Source organism: Rana temporaria, chromosome 3, assembly GCF_905171775.1.
Source record: "Rana temporaria chromosome 3, aRanTem1.1, whole genome shotgun sequence".
Classification (NCBI taxonomy): Eukaryota; Metazoa; Chordata; class Amphibia; order Anura; family Ranidae; genus Rana; species Rana temporaria.
The window spans coordinates 69,503,028-69,526,260 of record NC_053491.1 but is presented as its reverse complement, the minus strand read 5'-3'; the positions used below and the strand labels follow the sequence as shown (position 1 = coordinate 69,526,260).

Sequence of the window (23,233 nt, the reverse complement as noted above, 5' to 3'; positions counted from 1 at the left end):
AGCAGTTACTCCGTCGTATCTCTTTTGTGGATCTGGCCCATGGTTTTGTCAGACAGAAATAAAACCTAACAAAGCCTCTAACCTTGTCTTAAAACAAAATAAAAGGTTTTGGCTAGAGTTGGGCTTTAATGCTATTCGATTTCTTTCTGAAGCACTGCCATGTTCAAGATGTCTTTATTAGCTTTTTCCCTCTAGTCAGGGAATATATATTATTTAGAATGATTAAAAAAAAAAATCCTTGTTTTATACACTTTGGTTTATGAGATCTTACCACAGTCAGTTAATTGGCAAAGTATTAAAGCTTCTTGATTTGAAACAAAAAGGCAGGATGCAATAAATTACTGATAAATTAGCTCAATGTGGTTAATTTCACATAGCTCCACAACAGACATATGACAGAGATCAGCAGTAACTCCCGCAACACTGTGTGGAGGCAGCCTGGGGACACTTCCATAGGGATAAGCACCTGCTTCTCATAAACTCAGCAGTAATAAGTGTCATATTTACTGTTTAAATAGAAACTGGCTAGAACAGGCCTGCTAGGTATCCTGGATTTAAGAGCTGTCACCATTGCCAAACGTAAGTCTATAGAAAGTCTACACTTTCTGCAGTCTATTGTGATTTAGAAAAAACAATTGTTTGTATTGTTCCATAAGAATGTTAATCTCTTACAAGCAAAATTATTCTAAAGTTGGAAGTTTCATTAACCTATATTAATGTAATAATTGTACAAAACTGCTTAGTACATTTTCATATCAATTGCTAAACCCTACTAATGGAATGCATAATTTAAGCAGACACATACTCAAAATGAACATAAAGATTAGGGCCCGGGTTCAGATACGAGTTACGACAGCGTATCTCCGGATACGCCGTCGTAACTCTGAGTGTGCGGGGTCGTATCTATGCGCCTGATTCTTAGAATCAATTACGCATAGATTTCCCTAAGATCCGACCGGCGTAAGCCTCTTACACGGTCTTATCTTAGGCTGCATATTTACGCTGGCCGCTAGGTGGCGTTTCCGTAGATTTACGCGAGGACTATGCAAATTACGTAGATACGCCGATTCAGAAACGTACGTCCGCCCGGCGCATTTTTTTACGTCGTTTACGTAAGGCTTTTTCCGGCGTAAAGTTACCCCTGCTATATGAGGCATATCCTATGTTAAGTATGGACGTCGGGCCAGCGTAAAATTTTCCGTCGATTACGTTGTTTGCGTAAGTCGTTCACGAATAGGGCTGTATGTAAGTTACGTTCACGTTGAAAGCATTGCCTATTTGCGGCGTAATTTGGAGCATGTGCACTGGTATACGTTCACGGACGGCGCATGCGCCGTTAGTTAAAAACGTCATTTACGTGGGGTCAGCCTTCATTACCATACAACATGCCCACTGCATGGAGAATTTGAATTCCGCAAGCTTACGCCGGACCACATACGCTACGCCGCCTTAACTTAGGGCGCAAGTTCTTTCTGAATACGGAACTTGCGCCCTAAGTTACGGCGGCGTAATGTATCTGAGATACGTTACGCCCGCCGATAGATACGAAAATGTATCTGAATCTGGGCCTTGATATTTTAGATGTAGAACAAACGTGCTAAAGGCACATATGCACATATCAGTTTTGGACATTCTCATTGGGTCCATATTTTAATTTAGAATGTTTTATTTTAATTATCATTATTATTTTTATTATTATTTCAGTTTTTTGTCTTTTTGTCCAAATGCTATGGTTTATTATTTATGTGCTCACATTTGTCTGAGGTTTTTGTATATTGATTCATTTCTATATTGATATAATGTTCCCTGACATAAAATGTTATACTTCCAATACTATTTGCTATTGGGTACTGTATATGGTTATGAATATGACCCTGAGGAGGGGATATTGTATTGATATCAGACTGAAATGGAGATGTTTTCTTTTTTTCTAGCTCTGATGAAGGGGTTGCTCTTGGACCCCCCGGAATGTGCTGGATACACTTTGGATTGACCCCCTGACTTTTATTGGAATAAAGTGGTATCTGGACCTCTAAGCAGTGTTGTGCATTTCAACTTCCATTTTTCTTAATTGCACTACAAGACAAGGTGACCATGGAGATCCTGGAAGGTGTAGAATATGTCTACCCGGGAACCAGCTAAATTATATCAACGTCAATACATTAAGACAGCAATACAAGTGAGATAACCCTACTCAACTGTTCATGGTACTATGGACAGATTCAAAAGTTATTGCTTATCAATCACTTGCCAACCGTCTCACAACCATATACGTTGGCAGAATGGCACGGCTGGGCAAAAAAACGTATGGGTGCATTTCCTTTAACCACTTAAGACCCAGACCTTTAGGCAGGTAAAGGACCCGGCCAGTTTTTGCTGTGGCCGCATTCACGGAGTTTCGGACCGGTACGCGGGTTACGTGCCCACGACCCATGGCTGGGCACTTAAAGAGGACGTACAGGTACGTGCTTGTGCCCAGCTGTGCCATTCTGCCGATGTATATCTGCAGGAGGCGGTCCTTAAGTGGTTAAGAGCCGCCAGAGGTGCGTGCACGCAATTGCCACTGGCCACCTGCGATCGCGGACACGAGAGCCAGCATGGGGATTTGCATGTGTAAACACAAAAATCCCTGTTCTGTCAGGGGATAGGAGACATATTGTTTGTTCCTGGTAAGAAGGAACAGCGATATGTCTCCTCCCCCAGTCAGTCCTGTCAGTCCTGTCCCCATACAGTTAGAAACACTAACTAGGGAACACATTTAACTTGAACCCCTTGATTGCCCCCTAGTGTTAACCCCTTCCCTGCCAGTGAGGTTTACACAGTAATCAGTGCATTTTTGTAGCACTGATCACTGTATAAATGTCAATGGTCCCAAAAATGTGTCAAAAGTGTCCAATCTGTCTGCCACAAAAAAAGCGCTGATCACCGGCATTACTAGTAAAAAATAAATAAATGCCAAAAACCTTTCCCATAGTTTGTAGACGTTATAACTTTTGCATAAATCAATCAATATATGTTTATTGCGATATCTAGAAGAATATATATTGGCCTAAACTGATGAAGAAATTTATTTTTTAAAAATATTTTTGGGGATATTTATTATAGCAAAACGTAAAAAAATATATATATATTTTTTTCAAAATTTCACTCTTTTTTTATTTAAAGCGCAAACCACAGAGGTCATCAAATACCACCAAAAGAAAAGTTCTATTTGTGGGAAAAAAAGGATGCACATTTTGTTTGGGTACAGCATTGCATTATCGTGCAATTGTCAGTTAAAGTGGCGCAGTGCCAAATTGTAAAAAGTGCTTTGGTCAGGAAGGGGGTAAAATCTCCTGTGGCTGAAGCGGTTAAAAGAAATACATTTGTTGATAAAAAATTTCCATATGAAGTATCATTATGCATTACCTCTGAGATGATGTACCCCTGGAGTCACCTGTGTCTAATGTTCACTGTGTCATTACTGACTGTAATATCATTTTAGGAAGAGTATGTAATATGATGAATAAGGACCAATGTCAATTTTAAAATAGGTTTTATTGACTGTCACGCTAGAACAGGAATTTTTTTTGCTGGCTGGATCGCCAGGTGAAAAAAATAGAAAAATAGGTCTGAAAAACTCATAAGTTGTTTTTGTTTAGTTTTTTCCTTCTATAAAGTAGCTACCCTGTCTAACCCCGCAATTGCACTCTCAGCTTTACACACTTTTCACAGGTTAAAGGCTAAATGAGCTAATTGAGGAAAATTTTAAAAATATGGATGCAAATTGGAGTTGTTCTCCTTAGTGACCAACCAGAAATGTTGGTTAACCCCTTCCCGCCCACCATCTCCAGGCTCTTTTAGAGCTTCCAGATGCCAGGAGGCCGAGGCGGGCATTCTGGTCATGTGACCACTGTGATTGACTGTCACAGTGGTTACATGTTTGGGAAATTCCAGATCGCAAGTATGCATCGGGAGATTTCCGGCTCCCTGCTGGCAACTGTGCTGAGAGCACATATGGCGTGCTCTCTCAGCACAGTATTGTGGCGGCCTCTCTGCGTTAAAGCCCACCTTCCAGGAGGCCACTTATATGCATACTACATGAAGTGAAATGAATTGTCTCCTTATGACAATCACTCAAACCACAGTTGTAAAAAATAATGTTAGGACTAAAAAGAAAAATTTCCACCTAGTATAAAAAAATTCACAGCTTACTAATTCATTAATGGTTCTCCTCTAAATTTCAGATGCCTAAAAATATTTCCTCTGATGAAATAAGAATGAGCATTTTGATAATAGCTCTTGAATCACAAATGTAGAATTGTTTTAGATATAAAAGTATATCTAAAGGAAATACTTTTATTGGGGGTGAGATAGAGTGGAGAGAACTAGAACGCATGTCAGGTTTTTATTGCTGTTGGTGTCGCCCTTTTTTATTTGTCCTGTTCACCTTTATGCCTAAAAGGCCTATGGACATGGGGCCAATGGGAGTATTTGGCAGCACTGATGTCACTTGCACTCACCAATACATGTAGAGCATATCTTTTTCCAGTGTGCTATCAATTTAGAAGAACAGCAATGGTACAAATATAACCAACTGCTTAAAATATCAAGCACAGCTTTAATATACACAGAAATGGGCAATAAAAAAAGAAAGATGGACACGCGTGTTCAACTCCCTGTAGTGCTCAGATCCGATCCTCCCAGTGTGTACAGGATCATGCATGACAGATTAGACATCCAGAGCTTTCATGCCAGTGCACTCCTATCTAATAATGGACCACTATGCTCAGCACAGCTGGCAGCACACTGGGCTCATTTAAGATGTACCCTGTGTGCATGAGCCCTAAATCCAAAATGTCAGCAGCAATTCAAATATGCAGGAGATGCTGAAAAAAGCAACAAAACATAACAAAAACAAAGAATATTCAGGTACAGGTTAAATAGAAATAGGGCCGATTAGGCATCAGAAATTAAATTCTTAAGGGATAAAAAGAATTGTTATTAAGCATTTCAGAAATATTTGTTGCGTGTAGCTACAGTGCTGCATTAAGTTACCTTATGTCATAAAAAATGTGTTTGTTAATTGGGTAAGATGTATGAAAAAGAATTCCATTAATACAAAACATAAATATAGACAAGGGCCTGTGTTTTACAAGTAACAAAGAAAGCATATAAACTGGACATAAGACTTGAGAAAACTGGGAGAAGAGGAGGTACATTTTGAACAATTGATGACAATTAGAATTGCATTTGGCTATGGTTAGGGGACCTCTGCCAGAGTCCAGTAATTATCCATACCAATGTACTAGAATTTGAAGGTCTGTTCACTTAACTTGAAACGCACATGCCAGGATAATAAAATCACAAATAACTCATAACACCAGATGTCAGTGCAAAAAAGAAGAAAAAGTCTGATGAACTTACAATTGGAATGTCTCATTGTATTTTGGTGACCAGGTGTTGCTTTTTGTTTTAGTGCTTAATTTCCTTTTCTTGTCAGCCAGACTGGGTCCTAATACATAGACTTCAACAAAAGGCCGAAACATAGCTGTAGTCTGCCAAATCAAGCCATTGAGTGCCACAACTGCAACAAAAGAGAATAGTTAGCATGGATTACAAATCATGCTATGTAGCTCTAGACTTCTGGGTAAAAATTGAACTGTTTTTAGGTAAGCGACATACATAGCAAGGATTTTTACAGTTTGTTTTGCTACTTTATTTTGAGCCTGGCCACAGTTTGACTTTAAACTGATTTCTGAATGGTCAACCTTCATTATACCCACCTGGGGCAGTTCCAGTGTTGTAATGAGAAAGGCTATAGTGTCTGCATCCCTTTATGTTAGGATGAGACTTACATAGTATCTCAACAAAAATGAAACCCCTGTTGTGTGTGATGAGTAAAATGTATCTCACCGCAAACAAACACACAAGCGGGAACTACAATTCTGGGTGGATGCCATGTGCATGCCAATTATGTAGTTACATTTTTTTATTGTGATTTTGAATGGAAAGGTAATTTTTATAAAATGTTTTAATTATGAAGTATCTTTGTAAATGAAAAAAGAATAGTAAATCTAAGAATATCTGGAGTCTTCTTTCAAATAACAAATCAATAGCTCAACATCACAGCCAAGGGACTGTTTATTTTTCAGAAAGAGGTTACCAGTGGCAACTCCTAAATTGTTTCAAGACAGTTTTACTTTAAAACAAAAGCAAAATATTTATTTTTAGTTCTGCACATTTATAATCATTTTTTAAGGTACTTAAATTGTATGAAAAATATAAAACTATACTAACGCAATACAAAAACAAAAAGCTATAACAGGTAATGAGTTACATATATTAAAAAAACGTTAACAGTAAGCTGTTGTCTATTGTATTAATGTAGATCTGAAACCAAAACTAAACTAAAACGAAATTAAAAGCAAAAGTACAAATCTTTTATCTGGGATTTGGTAGCACCTTAGCACAGCAGCATTAGCAGCACAATCCACAACTTATACTTGGCATGGAGACTACTGATGAAGAAGAAAAAAAATATATATATTTTTTAGGCCTCATGCACATTGGCATTTGCTTAACTTCCCTGAATGCCTGTGCTCCTGGCAGGAGAAAAGCGGATTAAAAAGCCACGTTTTGCACATGCATTTAGGTGCCTCAAGCATTTGAGCATTTATGGATTGCACTGGCAGAATAATAATTGTATCAAACAAAACCTCAGATGCTAAACAAGTCTAGCATTTAGACATGTTTACGTGACTCCTCTACTAATGCACCAGTAAATGCCTATGTGTGCTTGGACACATAGGCTAACATAGAGGGTTCCTATATAAGCCCAGTGTGCATGAAACCTGATGCCGTGTACACACAACATTTTTGGGGTTCTAAAAAATTAAGTTTTTAAGGGTCTAGAAAAAAACAATGGGCCAAATCCTCAAAAAACGGGCTTAACTTAACTTTTCCGAGTTAAGTTACACTGCCGCAAATCTCCCAAGTTAGGTGCCGATCCTCAAAGCACTTACCTGGACATTTTTGGCAGCGCAACTTAACTCTGTCCGGCGCAAGGCGTTCCTAATACAAATGGGCGATTCCCATTTAAATTAGGCGCACTCCCGCGCCGGACGTACTGCGCATGCCCGTGATGTCATTTTTCCCGACGTGCATCGCATGTTTTTACGATACGCCGAGTTTTGAGGATCGCGCCGGGTAAAAAAGTTGCGTCGGGAAAAAAAAAAGATACGGCAAAAAAAAAAAAAAAAAATTTTAAAAAAAATTGCGGCGATCGAAAAAAAGGTCTGTTTTTACAAGGTGTAAACAGTTTACACCTTGTAAAAGCATCCCTAATTTTACGCATGCAAACGTAAACTTACGGAGAAAAAACAAAGCTGAAAAGCTTTGTGGATCTCCGTAAGTCCTCATTTGCATACGCGAAGCGGCATTTCGACGCAAAATGCCCCCATCGGCGGATGCGGTACTGCATCCTAAGATCCGACAGTGTAAGTCTCTTACAGATGTCGGATCTTCTGCCTATCTTTGGAAAACTGCTTCTGAGGATCAGTTCCAAAGATAGGCACAGGGATACGCAGGCGGAACAGCAGATCCGCCTGCGTATCCCTTTTGAGGATTTGGCCCAATGTTTTTTTCAACCAGATCATTAAAACGGCCTTGCCTACACACGATCGTGAAAAAAAATGCTCTAGAAAGGCACGGTGACGTAGAACACGTACGACAGCACTATAAAGGGGAAGTTCCATGCAGATGGCGCCACCCTTTGGGCTGCTTTAGCTGATTTCGTGTTACTAAAAGATGATTCACGCTTTTCAGTCTGTTACAGCGTGATGAATGTGCTTACTCCATTACGAACGGAAGTTTTACCAGAACGAGCGCTTCCGTCTCATAACTTGCTTCTGAGCATGCGTGTTTTTTTCACGTCGTTAAAGCCCATTTTTTACAACCTGAAAAACGACAACGTTAAAAATGTTGTGAAAGAGTAGAGCATGTTCGAAAAAAAATTTGCCCATTTTTTTAGATAATGAAAAATGTTTCGAAGCCCACACACGATCACACGAAGTAATTCTTTAGAACCCGGAAAACGGTCGTGTGTATGCGGCATTATACTTCTTTTAGGTTGTGACAACACCACAACACAGAGAAAGCCTCATCTCCAACATTTTTTTGGATGGGGCCAGAATGCAAATTATAAATAACAAGGAATCACTGCCTGCAACGGACTGTTTAATGATGGCCACCTAAAGAGGCAGTAACAAAGCATGTCACTTTCCTATAATGGATCCAATAAGTGCAATCACAGGACCAATAAGCTCACTGGGGAAGATAGCAATCTTACTAGAACCCAAACAAGGACAATAAGAAAAGTTTAGGACATATTTACTATAAGCAATTAAAACATGTTATTGCACTAATATAAAACAGGTCATTGGTCCCTTCTTAACAGTGTATGCATTTAACTGAAATTCCATCTCAAGCCTTTGCATAGCTTGTCTCACACACACTGCAGTTCCTGTATTAGGGAACAGAGGTTGAAAATGTGTGCAAATCCTAAAGCAAATCATTCCCTAAACACAAGTTACCAGGATTGGTACTAGAAATGCTCTTGAAAAAAAGAATTAAGAAAATAAACTGTGTACCTATTTAATCGCTTAGTAACTCTTAGTTATTGGTGATCAGCCTTGTGTAACTCATTCCTTCTTCTCACTTTAGCTATTGTTCTGCTACAGATTTTTTTTCTAGTATTATTAAATTCCTTTTTTTGTGACACATTTAAAAAAAAGCGCAAAATTGAAAAAAGAAAAAAGAAAAACAAAACCTTTATTTCAATTATTTCATCTGTAAATAATTTGATATGCTTTGTAATAGAAACATAATTTTAGTGTCATTATGCACACAAGAAGGTAAAGAAAAAGAAATGTGCAATTTTTTTTAACAGGCAACTTGTTGTTCCACTGCATTTTTTTTTTTGTCACATCTTTTGTCTAAAGATTGCACAGAAAATAAAAAAAATGTTTAAGACAATGTTGCCAAGAGAAAGCCTTGCTTTTTTATAGCTGTACTTCATGGAAATTAAAAAAACAAACCTTGCACTCTAATGCCGCATACACACGATCGGTCAAACCGATGAGAATGGTCTGATGGACCGTTTTCATCGGGCCAAACAGATTGTGTGTGGGCCCCATCGGTTATTTATCCATAGGTTAAAAAAAAGCATTCTTGTTTTAAATTTAACCGATAGATACCTAACCGATAGAAAAAAACGATCGTTAGTAGGAAAATCATCGGTTAAAAATCCACGCATGCTCAGAATCAAGTCGTTGCATGCTTGGAAGCATTGAACTTCATTTTTTTCAGCACGTCGTTGTGTTTTACGTCACCGCGTTCTGACACGGTCATTTTTTTAACCAATGATGTGTAGGCACGACTGACCATCAGTCAGCTTCATCGGTTAACCGATGAAAACGGTCCATCAGACCGTTCTCATTGGATGGACCGATCGTGTGTACAGGGCATAAGGGTTTAATGTTAATTTTTACCTAGGGTACCAGGAAGAAGGAATTACACTTACCCTGTTCCTCACTCCCTCATCAGCAAGCATTTACTTCTTCTCTCTGGAGAGGCTATCAGCATCCTTACTTACACTACCAGACTATTAGTCCTGCATTGTATGTGATGACATCACAGCCACAATTATCAGACAGACTGCCAGAGAGAAGAAGCTTCAGGGACATTTCACATCAAAGGAGGAATCAATGGAAAAGACAAGCCTCACTACAAGGGTATTTTTTTTTCAGTTCCTCTGAGTTTAGCTTTAACTAATTGCAACATTGCTGCTAATCAATAGGCCCATGTGCAAATATTACAGTAAATATTGTTGATATTATAGTTATTTTTAGGTAAAATGTCTGGTATATAGGGGAAAAAAATAGTTATCGGATAACATTATAATACCCCTTTCAAATGAAGGATAACAAAACAAGTCAAACATTTTTAAAATGTAGATTACTGAAAATCTACCATGTGGTGGATGCAAAGTGTCATGGGGAAACAGAGCTCCAACCCACTGCTACTAGAAGAAATAATTCTGAGGTTGGGTTGCAATGAAGAATTTTGTTCATTTCCAGCTTACCTTTTACTGTAATCTTATGTTCACCATTCCCAGGATGAGTGACGATATCCACTTGAACTGAAATTTCTCCAACAGAGCTTTCTGAGGACTGGCCTGAAAGACATAAGTGAAAAGGTCAGGGCAATACTACCAGTAAATAGCATAGCATGTAACTGGATATACTATAAGGACAAGGGTTTGTCAGTTACAAGTTAATATTTCTTGTCTGTTTCTCACCTTTCTTGTAATATAGAAAGGTCATTTATTCTTCTTTTAATACAAGATACCCCTTCAGGAGATAAATTCATATACATTGGAAGAATTCAGCAAATGTTATTTCTGATTCCTACCTACTTTGTCCACAACCCAGGACTCGATACAAGACCAGTATGAAATATTGCAAGACTGGCCCTGAGCTGGATGTAAAGACTTTATCAAAGTATAACATCAAAGTTGTAGAAAACTGTAGTGAAGTAGTATGGTGTGTAGATAATTGATGTTTAAGTATTAAGTCGTTTTCCAGCAGCAACCTAATTCTACCAGAGAGAGCACTTTATTTTGACTTCCAACACAGAACAAATCCCAATACTTAAAACAGATGACAAAAATCCCACAGAGTAAATATGACAACGAATACCAGGCTTCAGAGTCCCATGTTTAGATCTATGCTATTTATAATTATGGTGAATGACCAGACTGAATGAATGCCAGCTTGCTCATATACTGGTCTGACACTGAGGGGAGGGGGGGGGGTGTTTCTGCTAGGTCAACCAAATGTTTCCCATGAATACCCCCTCAAGTTTAATTACCATCAATAAATACTTCCTTAAGTATGTAAACAATGTACCCTTTGAAATGTTCAATAAGGTTAACAGGCCACCTAACACACCTAGGTAGACTTGCATAAGATCAACACATCAAAGTGTCTTCAGCTGTCTCTTTGATATGTTAAAATTGAGTTGGCTTGGACAACTCAACCATTGTCAACTGAAATCTGGCCTGGTCAATATTGTACTGGTACATATATAATAATAATAATATAATATCCCACATAAATCGGCCAACATATTGCAACAAAAACCTAATATAAATAACAGACCTATCTTAACCCTCCTGGCGGTATCCCCGAGCGTGACTCTGGGTTGATTTTTTTGGCTAAAATCGGTAACCCCGAGTCACGCTCGGGGTAGCTATGCAGAGCCTGCAGCGCGCACTGGCTTACCTTCTCCTGGATCCAGCGATGTCACCGCGCTGTGTGAGCGAGCGGGACCTCGCTCGATTCACACAGCGTCCTCCTGTGCCGCCGATCTCCGTTCCCTGCGACGTTACGATGCACGGGAGCGGAGATCTGGCGCCAAATTCAAAAACGTAAACAAACACTATACATACAATATACTGTAATCTTATAGATTACAGTACTGTATGTAAAAAAAAAAACACACCCCCCCTTGTCCCTAGTGGTCTGTCCTGTGTAATGCATGTTCTTTTATATAATAAAAACCTTTCTTTCTGCCTGCAAACTGTAGATTGTCCATAGCAACCAAAAGTGTCCCTTTATGTCAAAAATGGTTTTAGATCAGCTAGAAAACAGCGATAATAAATTATAATCACTTGCAGAATTGTGCGATAGCGATTTGTGGGGAAATTCATCATAAAAAAAATAAAATAATGACAGCGACAATTCTGCAACTGAGCAAATTTCAGTGATTTTGAGTTGATTACATTATTGAATCATTTTTATTAGAATTATATTATTATTTGTTATAATTATTTATAATTATTTATTATATTATAATTTATAATTTTGTTTTTAAAAAAATGTCATACCCGGGATGCCTATTAAACTCTGGTTTGGTCAGATTTAAGTGAGTTATTCCTAAGAATTACAGGCCTACAGTATAAAACGCCAAATTTTCTTGCAAATAATGGTACCGCTTTCAGCATGTTTTTTCTGAAAGAATCATACCGCCAGGGAGGTTAAGCAGACATTTTTCCTAATAGTGTTTTACTGCAATCCAGTGCTCAGTTCACACTGAGCTATATGCCAGGAACACCATAAAACATAAAATAATTGCATGTAATTTGGCTTTAGGTTCTGTGCTTAGTCCTTTGACAGGGAGTAAGTCAAGCACAGATGTAAGGATGATGAGCATTTTTTTAAATGTCTTTTGAACACGGTAAATCAAAATACTATGATGCTAGGGTAAGGGAGAGAAGAAGGAATCCAAATAAAAAAGAAAAATTAAATATTAATCAAATAAAGCGTAATCCTGAAAAATGAGCATCCGAGGAATGATATTAACAATAGTTACTCAGTATAGCAGAGGTAGACTGCCTAAATATTAATCATCTAAAACTAATCTTAATGCGTAATAATAGTTCCCAACCTTTTATGCCATAGCTGGAAAGGGCTAAGCTTAGCGTTGAATCATTGTTTCCCTCTGCAGACACCTGCAGTGCTCTCTCTGCCAAAGCAGTTCCCACCACCAGAAAGGAACGTTGTTGTGATCACTGCCACATCTGTACTAAGACACCCTCTGAGAACCTTTATGTGAATGTATTTAAGCTAATTTTCTTTAATAAATTGACCACAAAACTAGTATACATTGGCTGTGTTTTGCACTACCCTCTTTGATTTGCCTAAGAACCTACCACCAGATTATTTATTTAATTTTTTTTTTTTTTAAACATTTTATTGAAGATTTTACAATACAAAGTCATATGAAGCAGTATCATCCATGTCATATAGTCAGTAAGACAAGGCAAATAAGCAGGGCTAATACAACAGGAATGGACTAGAAGGTAGAGTATTCAGAAAAGCCTAATAATAGTATACCATGACAGTCTCCCCTCTTAGGGTAACTGCAATCATCTAGAAGAGTAGGATTCCCGTTAAGGAGGGCCAGGGGCAATAACCGTAAGCCTTATCTAAACTATACATCTGAATCAAAAGGCACCTCCATCCACCCGCCCCCTCCGGTAACCATAACAGGGGCATGAGGGGGTAACCCCTCGGGGTCCCCGTGGCACATGGAAGGGGAAAGCTGAACATTTTTTAAAAATGTAACCCCCAACTTCCTGAGCACGGACAGATTGAGCACCAACACTCTAGCGGAAAAGCTATCGTGCAATCTGTTCGGTAATATGGTAAGAGCTAGCAATCCTAGGCTGTAGAAGGAGTACACGAAACTATGACCCACTCACTAAGTGTAACAATAAACACCTCCTCAGGAAAGGTCCCCACAGAGATGGGCTTGGGGGGCGTGGGGGTAGAAGTAAGGACATGAGTACAGAGTAAGGGGGACGGAATCCTCTAGCATGTCAGTCACCACCCGCGACAGCAGAGCCCAGTGCGTCCGTGGCTACTGAGCCTACGGACAGCCTATAGTGTGACCAACAAGCCCAAGTAGTTCTAAATTTTTCATGTTCATCTTTGGCCTGGTGGATGATCCTTTCCATGTCCTCTATTTTATGGACCCTAGAAAGCCAGTCCTCGATACTGGGGGGAGAGGTGGATTTCCATCTCAATGGAATGCACTGGGTGGCCGCATTAATAAGGTGCATCATTAAAGACTTTTGGTACGTCTTTCTTGGCAGGGACGTGTGGTGCAACAGGTACTGAGCTGGAGTATAATCAGGCATGAAGGTGGAGATTTGAACAATGAGATCATGTACCTTTTTCCAGAACGGTTGTATCATAGAGCACTCCCACCAGACATGTAGAAGCGTGCCCACCTCCGCGTTGCACCTCCAACATGTGGGGGGGGACTCCCGGGAAAATTTTATTAAGTTTGTCCGGTGTGCGGTACCAACGCAAGCAGATTATTTATTTAAAACACAATCTTCTCATAAGTTTATATGTGCATTTAACATAATTTAGGCAAATTATTTATCTGTAAACTGCTCCCAAGACATGAGATTGGTGCTGGGAGATGGCATCTTGAGTGGGATGTCAGTGGCCCCAGCAGACTCAGAGCTGTCAACCGAGTGACATCCTATAGTATTCCCCTTCTCCCCTCCAACAACTACATAAAGATTTTTGTTGGAAGGGAAAGGGTTTTAAGGCTGGCAGACAGTAATTAGACACCCCTGGAAGACTAGAAAGCTATGATGTGCAAGGAGTAAAAGGCATGTGCTAGGGAGTTGACCTTTGTAAAATCATCAAGTTTTCTAATAAGCCCTTTTTTACACAGTGCCGCTTTTACAGGTGTTTAACTTTTTATTTCCAGCCTGTAAAATCACCTCTATTGGCCTAGACATGTTTAAGTACATTTAAGCACTAATGCACTCCAATGGGCAGAATAAATCAATATTTTGCCCACTAGAATCCATGAAAAACTTTGACACTTTTAAAAGGGATTCAGGGCAGAAAATCAAATGCCCTGTATGTATAAGGCCTTAGGAAGAACAAAGACAAATTCTGTTAGTAAGCATTTAAAGCACCTTATTTTTCTGTGCTTTTAATTTCATTTTTTTAACCTGGTGACAAGTGTAGTGATCTAGATATACAGTATAGTTCCCAGTACTCCGGTTAGATAATTGATATCTTAGATGTTAGTATGATGTTTATAAATTTGTTGTTTCGCAGCAACTCACACCAGGCTCTCCAGAGAACGCAAATTTAATTAACTTCCAATAACATACAAAGTCTAAATTCCACAGATGATACAAAAGTCCAACAGAATATAATTCAGATCTCTTCAGAGACCTATGTCTCCATACCCATACAGAGAGAATACTGTGAATACATTCTCTCTGTGACAAGACTGAACTTCCAAGATTTTTATTGCTTGTTCACTGAATAGCTGAGCAATTTGATTGGTCATATTTGATTTGAAAGACAGGAAATACATCCTGTCTTTTAGAGTGGCAGGTAAATGACTCCAGCCGAAGTCACTAATTAGTATGCATCATTACATACTAATAAACCCCCTCTAATAAGTAATTAGATTGCATGTGATCCTGGTAATGGTTTGATATGTAAACTAGACTTCCTATCTCTTTATCCATTGACAAAGTCACTAAATAGTATTAGGGAGCTAACTAGTATCCATCCTTGCATACCAATAACCTCCAATAAGTAATTTGATTACCTGTGGCCTAAGTAATGGTTTGATATGTAAACTAGACTTCCTATCTCTTTATCCACTGACAAAGTCACTAATTAGTATTAGGGAGCTAACTAGTATCCATCCTTGCATATCAATAACCTCCAATAAGTACAGTAATTAGATTACCTGTCTTTGCCTATTTGACAATAGACAAACCTCTTTTGATGTGTAACATGTAATTACAGGTCTGAAATCTGGCCTGTATATGTTGGACTCATACAATATATATATATATACATATATAACTATATATACATCTATATATATAACACCCAACATATTACCACCTACACTACAACAACAAGGATATGTGGAAGAGGAGGAGAGGGTCTTAATATCTGTCAGTTTGTATTACTTTTGTGTTGTTTTCTGTCTTGCTGAGATTCCTCAATAATAAGGATTAGCTCAGCCATGTTTGGATCTTCGTCTGAACCCACCTAAGCAAGCCCACCAAGAACCTGTCACACTGTATTGGGTCAATCATAAGCAAGAGAGGAAACAATAAAGAGAAGTTAAGTAATATGCCCAACTGGGCAACAGAGTAAGATTATCTTCTGATTTGAGCTGTCTATGGTTACTCTTACACTTCAGGTTCCCCCAATAGCAGACCTAGGAAAATAGATCTTGCAATTATATCCGTAAGTGATTCTAAATTCTATATTTTTTAAACTAACAAACATGTCATTCTCATCTGCTTTGTGCAGTGGTTTTGCACAGAGCAGCCCTGACCCTCCTCTTCTTGGGTCCCCTGCCGGCCCCCCAATATAAAGCAGCTTCTTATGAGGGCACTCACTCCAGATCATCACTGCCTGCATCTATAGACAAAGACAGTGGGGCTTGGACAAACCCCCACTCACTCATCACAGGATTTTATTGACAGCAGGAGCCAATGGTTCCCGCTGCTATTAAGCTTCCCTATGGAGGGAGAGAGTGGAGGGAGTTGCTGCTCTCATGCACAGTGCTAGATCAAGATATGGCTCAGGTAATTATAAGGGGGGAACTGGGGGCCGAGCTGCAGACAGAAAGCTTTTTACCTTAATGCCTTAAAGCGGAGTTCCACCCAAAAGTGGAACGTCCTCTCATCTAATCCCTCCCCCCTCCGGTGTCACATTTGACAGGTATCCTATCCCACTTCCAGGAGACCAGGCCGCGGCGATCTACATCAAAAGCTCAGCCCCCCTCCTCCTCCCTCCTCCTCCCTCCTCTTCTGCCGGGCTGTGAAAGAGTTCAGCACGCTTCACGCCTGTGCAGTAGGGGCCTGGCCTTGAAGCCAGAAAGGCTACACTGCCGGGTTCCCTTAGTAGCAATGGTCAAGGCAGCACCCAACCAGCCGATCTGAAGATCGCCTGCAGTGCCCTCATCGCTGGACTCCAGGACAGGTAAGTATCCTAATGTTAAAAGTCAGCAGTTACAGTATGTGTAGCTGCTGACTTATAATTTTTAAAGGGGCGGGCAAACCTCATACAAAATGAACCTGGGTGAGAGCCTGAAAGAAAAAAGGCTGACCCCAGGAAAGAGGTTACTGTTGGCAAATGATGGGCTATACTCAGTTAGTGCAAATATATAAATGATTTATTAAATTACTACAAAACATCGGTAAAAATTAGTCTGCTATATTACATAGACAGCGTGGCAGAGCAAATGTAGGGAATGGTATGCTTCCGCGTTAGCGGTGTAGTTAATATAAGACTCACGAACATAAAGACAACTGACAAACATATAACATAAACCCAGACAATCCGGATACTGTAGTGTTACTTCTGTGGTGGTTCACCTGGGGTGGAGACCCCGATCAGTGGGATCAAAGTGGACCAATACAAGGTAAAACTAATTATGGTGAGCAAACCACAGAGGTGACACTGCGGGAGGGGGGAAGCAGGCTATGTTGAAATTACCCTGAACATGGGATTCGTTACACATGTGTAAATAAATTCCTATCTAGTGTGATCGACATGAGTGAAGTCCATCAACCTGGTGGGTTATATCCCATGTGGGGAAGTGTCAACATCCACCAATAAAGAAAGTTCAGAGTATCAAGGGACTGAGGAGCAGCAACTCTGCTATTGCTGGAAAGTATTCAAACCAGACTGATAATGACAATTAAAGATCTTGCTCTTAAGAATTATTTATTGAAGAGAAGTCACGGCAATCACGGCAATTCCTAATGGAGTACACAAGGCTTGTGTGTGAATTTCTGAATGAGCCAGTCTGTATGTGTCAGACAGGGCACCGTGTTAGGATGTAATTGGAACGGGCTTACCGGTTGCACAAATTGCTGGTTGAATTGGATCAGGGTTCTCCAGGTTACGTGCAGGAGTTTATGCTCAGTCCTCTGGTAGTCCTATGATGTTGGAGGACATGCCAGTCGAGAGGCGGGCAAACCTCCTTTGTAAGCTAAAAACCCCTTTACGTTTAGAACCACTTTAAGAGTTCTAAAAGCAATACAATATAAAATAGCTTTCAGGCTGTCAATTATAATTTGAGAAATGTATTATACAGTAAATCATATATTTATGCAATAGTAAAAAAAATTGAGTAAAATCTGGAAACATGAACAACAAATACGACTATAAATAAAGGTTTGTGTGAAGCTGCAAAATCCTTATACATGATCATACAAAATATTTTCTTTATTAACCTTGTCTCTTTTTTCCCCAGTGAGCTAATAAACTATGTTGCATTTGTTATATTATGCAACATGAAACTACTCTGCACTGCTGTATCAGCAATGCCAGTGAGCAATGACTAGAATGTAACCTTCTCTAGCAGTCTTGGCACAGCTCCAAAAACCTAGAGTGATATCACCTGTACAATACAATGGCTGCACCAAAACAACCCATTGTTGTTAAAAACGTCAATGCAAGCACAAAGCAAATATGTTATCTGTGAATCTATATCAGAGTGCTTTGACAGCAACAAGGCATAAACCATTTACTCATCAAATGTATATACCCATTACAGAGCATTCTGCAGAGGAAAATAAGCAAAATTTTGGTAAATTCGATCTAGATTTCCAGTGTCGTAGTAGAATACTACATATTCTAAGGGGGCATAGATAAACTGAATATACATTATTCTGGACACTAGTTTAAATATTTTATTTAATTTAAATATTAAGTTGCTGCATGTCAAAGTATTCTTTTCTTGGTTACAGAATCTCTTTTAAAGCCCATTAAAGTTACAAATTGATAACCCATTCGATCACTATGCCACAAATGGGAAAGAGGATTTTGATCGATAGTTAAGATATAATCATAACTTAGAATCATAAGTCATTGATTCCATGTCTGTTTCCAGCATGTATTCTCATAATCTGATCACTCAAAACATAACTGTATTCATGAGCAAAGTATCATAGTGCTGCTGCAAATTGATGCAAATGATCAAAAAGTTTCCATCCTGGCCAATCGACTCAGTTTAGAATTTGATCAAAAGTGAGTCTAAAATGATCATAAGGAAAGTTATGGCTATTCGATTGTTTGCAGAGTCAATCGTTTTTTATCTTTAATTAGATTAAAAAACTGGAGCATGTGTGGCTACCACAACACACCCCTTCTATTAGGGTGGCCAAAGGTGGCTTAGTAAATTTTGTTTAAGAAATCAAAACAGACAGTCAGAAAAAAAACTAGCTGAACAGTGACAGCAGCCACTCAGATGTAGTCACTTTGTAGTCGCTTTTGGCTATTGTAATTTGACAGCTGGCTCCTGTGGCTGTCAGAATACAATAGCAGGTAGAAGGAGATTCATCCATCCATGTTGTTTGCATCCAAGCATAAATGGAGGAACCTGTGGATTTCTTTATGTGTATGGCTAACTGTAACTCTGCAATTTGGTGTGAGACACATGTGCTGAGCTAAGCTAGAACAAAGCATTGGAATGCTAGCACAGGAAGCAGCATTTTACTGAGAGGAAAAGGTAGTTTGTAAAAAGTTGTAATGTAATAGACACAAATGTACCTTGCCATTTTTTGGTGTCCTTGAGCTGTTTCTTAAAATCTCACCAATATAAATCCTGCACTTTCCTATTATTTTACATTGGGAGCTGTTAGCACCACAACTGATACCAAAAATGAACAGTTTAATGTGAAAAAAATGTACATAAAGTACTGCGCTCCAGTATTCTTACATGTCAATTATACGTGCAGAAATAAATGATAAATCACATGAAGCAAAACATAAAAAGTCTTATTATGTATCCTTTGTTTTTGCCCAAAAGTGATCAAAGTTCACGCATTTGTATGTGTTGTTTCGTATGATTTTTTATTATTTATTTATGCATGTATAATTGGTATCTAAGATTTTCAGAGCACTTTTATACAGTATATAATGGCTTCCTATAATGAAGTTATCGTATTTTGTTTGGGCAGAAATCCTGTGGCACAGGTGTGTAACTTGGAACTACAGTATGTTCATTATTTTAATGCATTGGCAAAAACAGAGCCAGTATAACACTTTGCAGTGCTACTATCAGAAATTAAATTAAAAAAATGTAATATATAAACACTTTTTGCTAATTACAGCAATTTTTTTGTAGATCATTTAAAATTTACATAATACAAATATGTTTAGAAATACCATCATTACTCAGTGAATTAATGAGCTAAATGAACATTTGGAAATTTAGATTATGGTTTAGCAATATGGCAATAAATAAGCTGTCTTCTCAAAATTTTTATTATACAGATACTGCACAGATATTAAAGATAAACTCCCAAAAAAAAGCTAGAACTGCAATATCAACATTCATTTTACAAGAATATATATATATATATATATATATATATATATATATATATATATATATATATATATATATATATATATATATACATGCGTGTGAGTATGATACATTTAGAATAATGTGTTTTTTTGAGAATTCACGCAGGTGAATGAATGAAAAACGTATATAGCGCAGCACATGCGAACTAAATCGCCTCTGGGAGCTTGTTGTTCCTTTCTCCTTTGATATCAAAAGAGATGAGTTTTGATCTTTCTTCTGAAGGCTAAGTGGTTCTCCTCCAACCGAATGCTGGTTGGCAGAGCGTTCCATAGTCTGGGACCTTGGAGCGCAAATCTTCTTTCTCCTTTGGATTTGTATCTGGTTTTGGGTATCTGGAGGAGATTTTGGTTGGTGGATCGCAGAATGCGATTGGAGGTATGAGGTTTTATTTTTTCGGATAGATATTGGGGGGCCTTCCCATGGATGCACTTATGTGTCAGACAGAGTGTTTTAAAAGCAATTCTGTCTTTTACTGGCTGCCAATGAAGGGATCTCAGCGAAGGTGAGATTGATTCCCAGGGTTTTTTTCCCAGTCACCAGTCTGGCGGCCGTATTTTGAACGACCTGCAGGCGCGTGATTTGGTACTTTGGGAGTCCCAGATAGAGGGCGTTTGCATAGTCAAGTCTGGAGTTCACAATTGTTCCCACCACGACTGCTATGTTCTCTTTAGGAATAAATGGGGTAAGTCTGCGTATTAGGAGCAGCAGATGATGGGAACTGCTGACTACTGACCCTATTTGTGCGTCCATTGTCATGTAGGAGTCAAAGATGACCCCAAGACTTTTGACTTTGGCGCTAGGGGTGATGATTTGGCCCAGAATGGACGGGGGTGTCCAAGTTGTTGCAAGTTGATTCTTATGACTGGCGTGAAACAGGAGAAGTTCTGTTTTGGAGCTGTTGAGTTTAAGATAACTCTTTGTCATCCAGTTTTCTATTAAACAGAAGCATGTCTCTAGTCTGAAATGATGATCCTTTTTATTGCAGATGCGAAAATACAATTGTGTGTCATCTTCATAAGAGTGGTAAAGTAGTTTTTGGCTACTGATGATTTCGAAGAGAGGGCGAAGATAAATGTTGAAGAGCACCGGCGACAGAGGGGATCCTTGAGGGACTCCGCAATGGCACTGTGCGTTTTTCAGAAGTGAATGGTCCCAATTTCACTATTTGTGATCGGTTTTCCAGGAAAGAGGAGAACCATGATAGATCACCTTTTGCGACTCTGGCTACTTCGGCTAGCCAAATCACTAGCAGTTTGTGATCTACTGTGACGAAAGCTGCACTTAGGTCCAACAGAACTAAAAGAGACGGTTCTCCTTCGTCTGCGGCCTCGAGAACGTCAAATTGGCTGTGCTTCTTTGGGTATATGCCGTGGCCATGTACATTGGCTCCACATGTCCTAGCATTCTTATGGCCCATACACATGATCCGAATATCAGATTAAAACGATTGTCCAAGGAAGAATCTTACGATTTTCGGATCGTGTGTACACTTTTGAGAGCCAATCACAACAGTTCATCCGATATTATTCGATCGGACAAGCACGAATATTTTCCTTGTACGATTTCAGATAATACGATTTTTGTTTAGTCCGTATAGTTATTGTCCGAAAATACAATACAAATACATTACAACACATGACATCACCGATTTTTTTTTTCTGTCGCATGAGAATTTTTCGTGACTTGAATAACCTATTTCTACTTGCGACTATTAAGGAAAAAAAGTTGTATGATCTGTTGTACGATATTCGGATCCTGTGTACGGGCCATAATAGGTAAACCTGTGGAGTGTAAAATCTGGTGCAGCTGTGAATAGTAACCAATCAGCTTCCAGCTTATTGTCAAAGCTTAATTAAACATGTTGAAGTTAGAAGCTGATTGGCTACCATGCATAGCTGCATCAGGTTCTGAGTGCCCCAGTTTTAGTAAATCCCCCCGTAGTGCCAATTTAATGAGCACTATATAAGACCCATTCCAAATTCCTAATGTGCTATTTTTTATCTCTCTAGTGATAAAATAGGAGTAGGTTTTGACAGGCTTGCTAGCCTTAACACCTTTACAAAACTGTAAACACCCAACTTAGGCACTCGACTAACTCTAACCAAATGCTTTTTAAACTGGTTTAGCATTCCCTACAAGTCCATACAATTGCAAAACCCAGATCAAATGTGGGTCAGAACAAGGTCAGCTGCAAGCCAAATGCACCTGTCACTGAATTCTATATGATCTCAGAAATGTCTCAAACTCGTGTCATACTAATGTTATCGACACCCCCCCAAAGTCCATTGAAAATAGGACAATGATGGTGGACCTTGGCACCCCAGATGTTTTGGAACTACCTTTTCCATGATGCTCAACTGCACTGCAGAATGCATGAGCATCATGGGAAACCTATTTCCAAAACATCTGGGGTGCTAAGGTTCGCCATCACTGACAGTTGCAGAATCATCCATCCATCGATCCATCCATTGTGCTATCATGCTCAACCTCTTTGGCCAGATAAAACAGACTGCAGGTATGAACCGCATCTTTCGTTAATCTCACTAGGCAGTGTCAGAGCTTTTTCTGGCAGAACAGTCTGATTTTCAGCTATGCTACCCCCACACATTCTTAATGGTACATCACTATGATGAGCAGTCTCATTGGCCAATAGGAATGTGCAGAAGGTAGTAGGGTGGAAGGTTCAGAAATATCAGAATGTACAGAGGTTTTGCCTGCGAAACAGCCTAAGATTTGCCTGTGATTAGAAGATTTTAGAGGCCACTGCAAATATTAGCAGGTTATTCTAGCTTACAATTGGTCCTTAGCACACCATACTTTGGAAGCACTTTTCAAATGTCCAGAATCCTACAGACGTTTTGGCAAGTGTAAGGCTCTGTTCACACTGATGTGACATAGGATCTTGTGAGACCTCAAGTCAGATGACAAGTGAAGTTCAGCGTTCCCCTATGAGAGCTGTCTGATACGGCACAAGTCTGTCCGACTTTAGAAAAGGTTCTTGCACTACTTTGGTCCAACTTTGATACAACTTCAAGGCCACAGAGTGGAAAAAGTCATATCAAAGTCGGATTCCAAAGTTGCACTGAAAGTCGCACGACTTGGGAGTTGGGCTAGTGTGAACCAAGCTTAAAGCAGAGGTTCACCCTAATTGACATGTATATCTGACCAGCTTCCTTATATTTGTAACAAGAACAGTCCGGATTTTTTTATCTTTTACGTACCTTGTAATCCATGTTTTCAA

General features: G+C 39.1%; 1 protein-coding gene across 1 annotated transcript in view; it reads right to left on the bottom strand.

Annotated features, from left to right (window-relative positions):
• The window catches only part of UNC13C (unc-13 homolog C), an 829,386-nt gene that overhangs the window by 1,969 nt on the left and 804,184 nt on the right, over positions 1 to 23,233 (bottom strand). Inside the window, exons 30-31 of the mRNA XM_040342717.1 lie at positions 10,124 to 10,216; positions 5,407 to 5,566 (exon numbers count right to left, since the gene is read on the bottom strand). Coding sequence (XP_040198651.1) covers positions 5,407 to 5,566; positions 10,124 to 10,216 — 253 coding nt within the window. The remainder of the gene's footprint in view (positions 1 to 5,406; positions 5,567 to 10,123; positions 10,217 to 23,233) is intronic.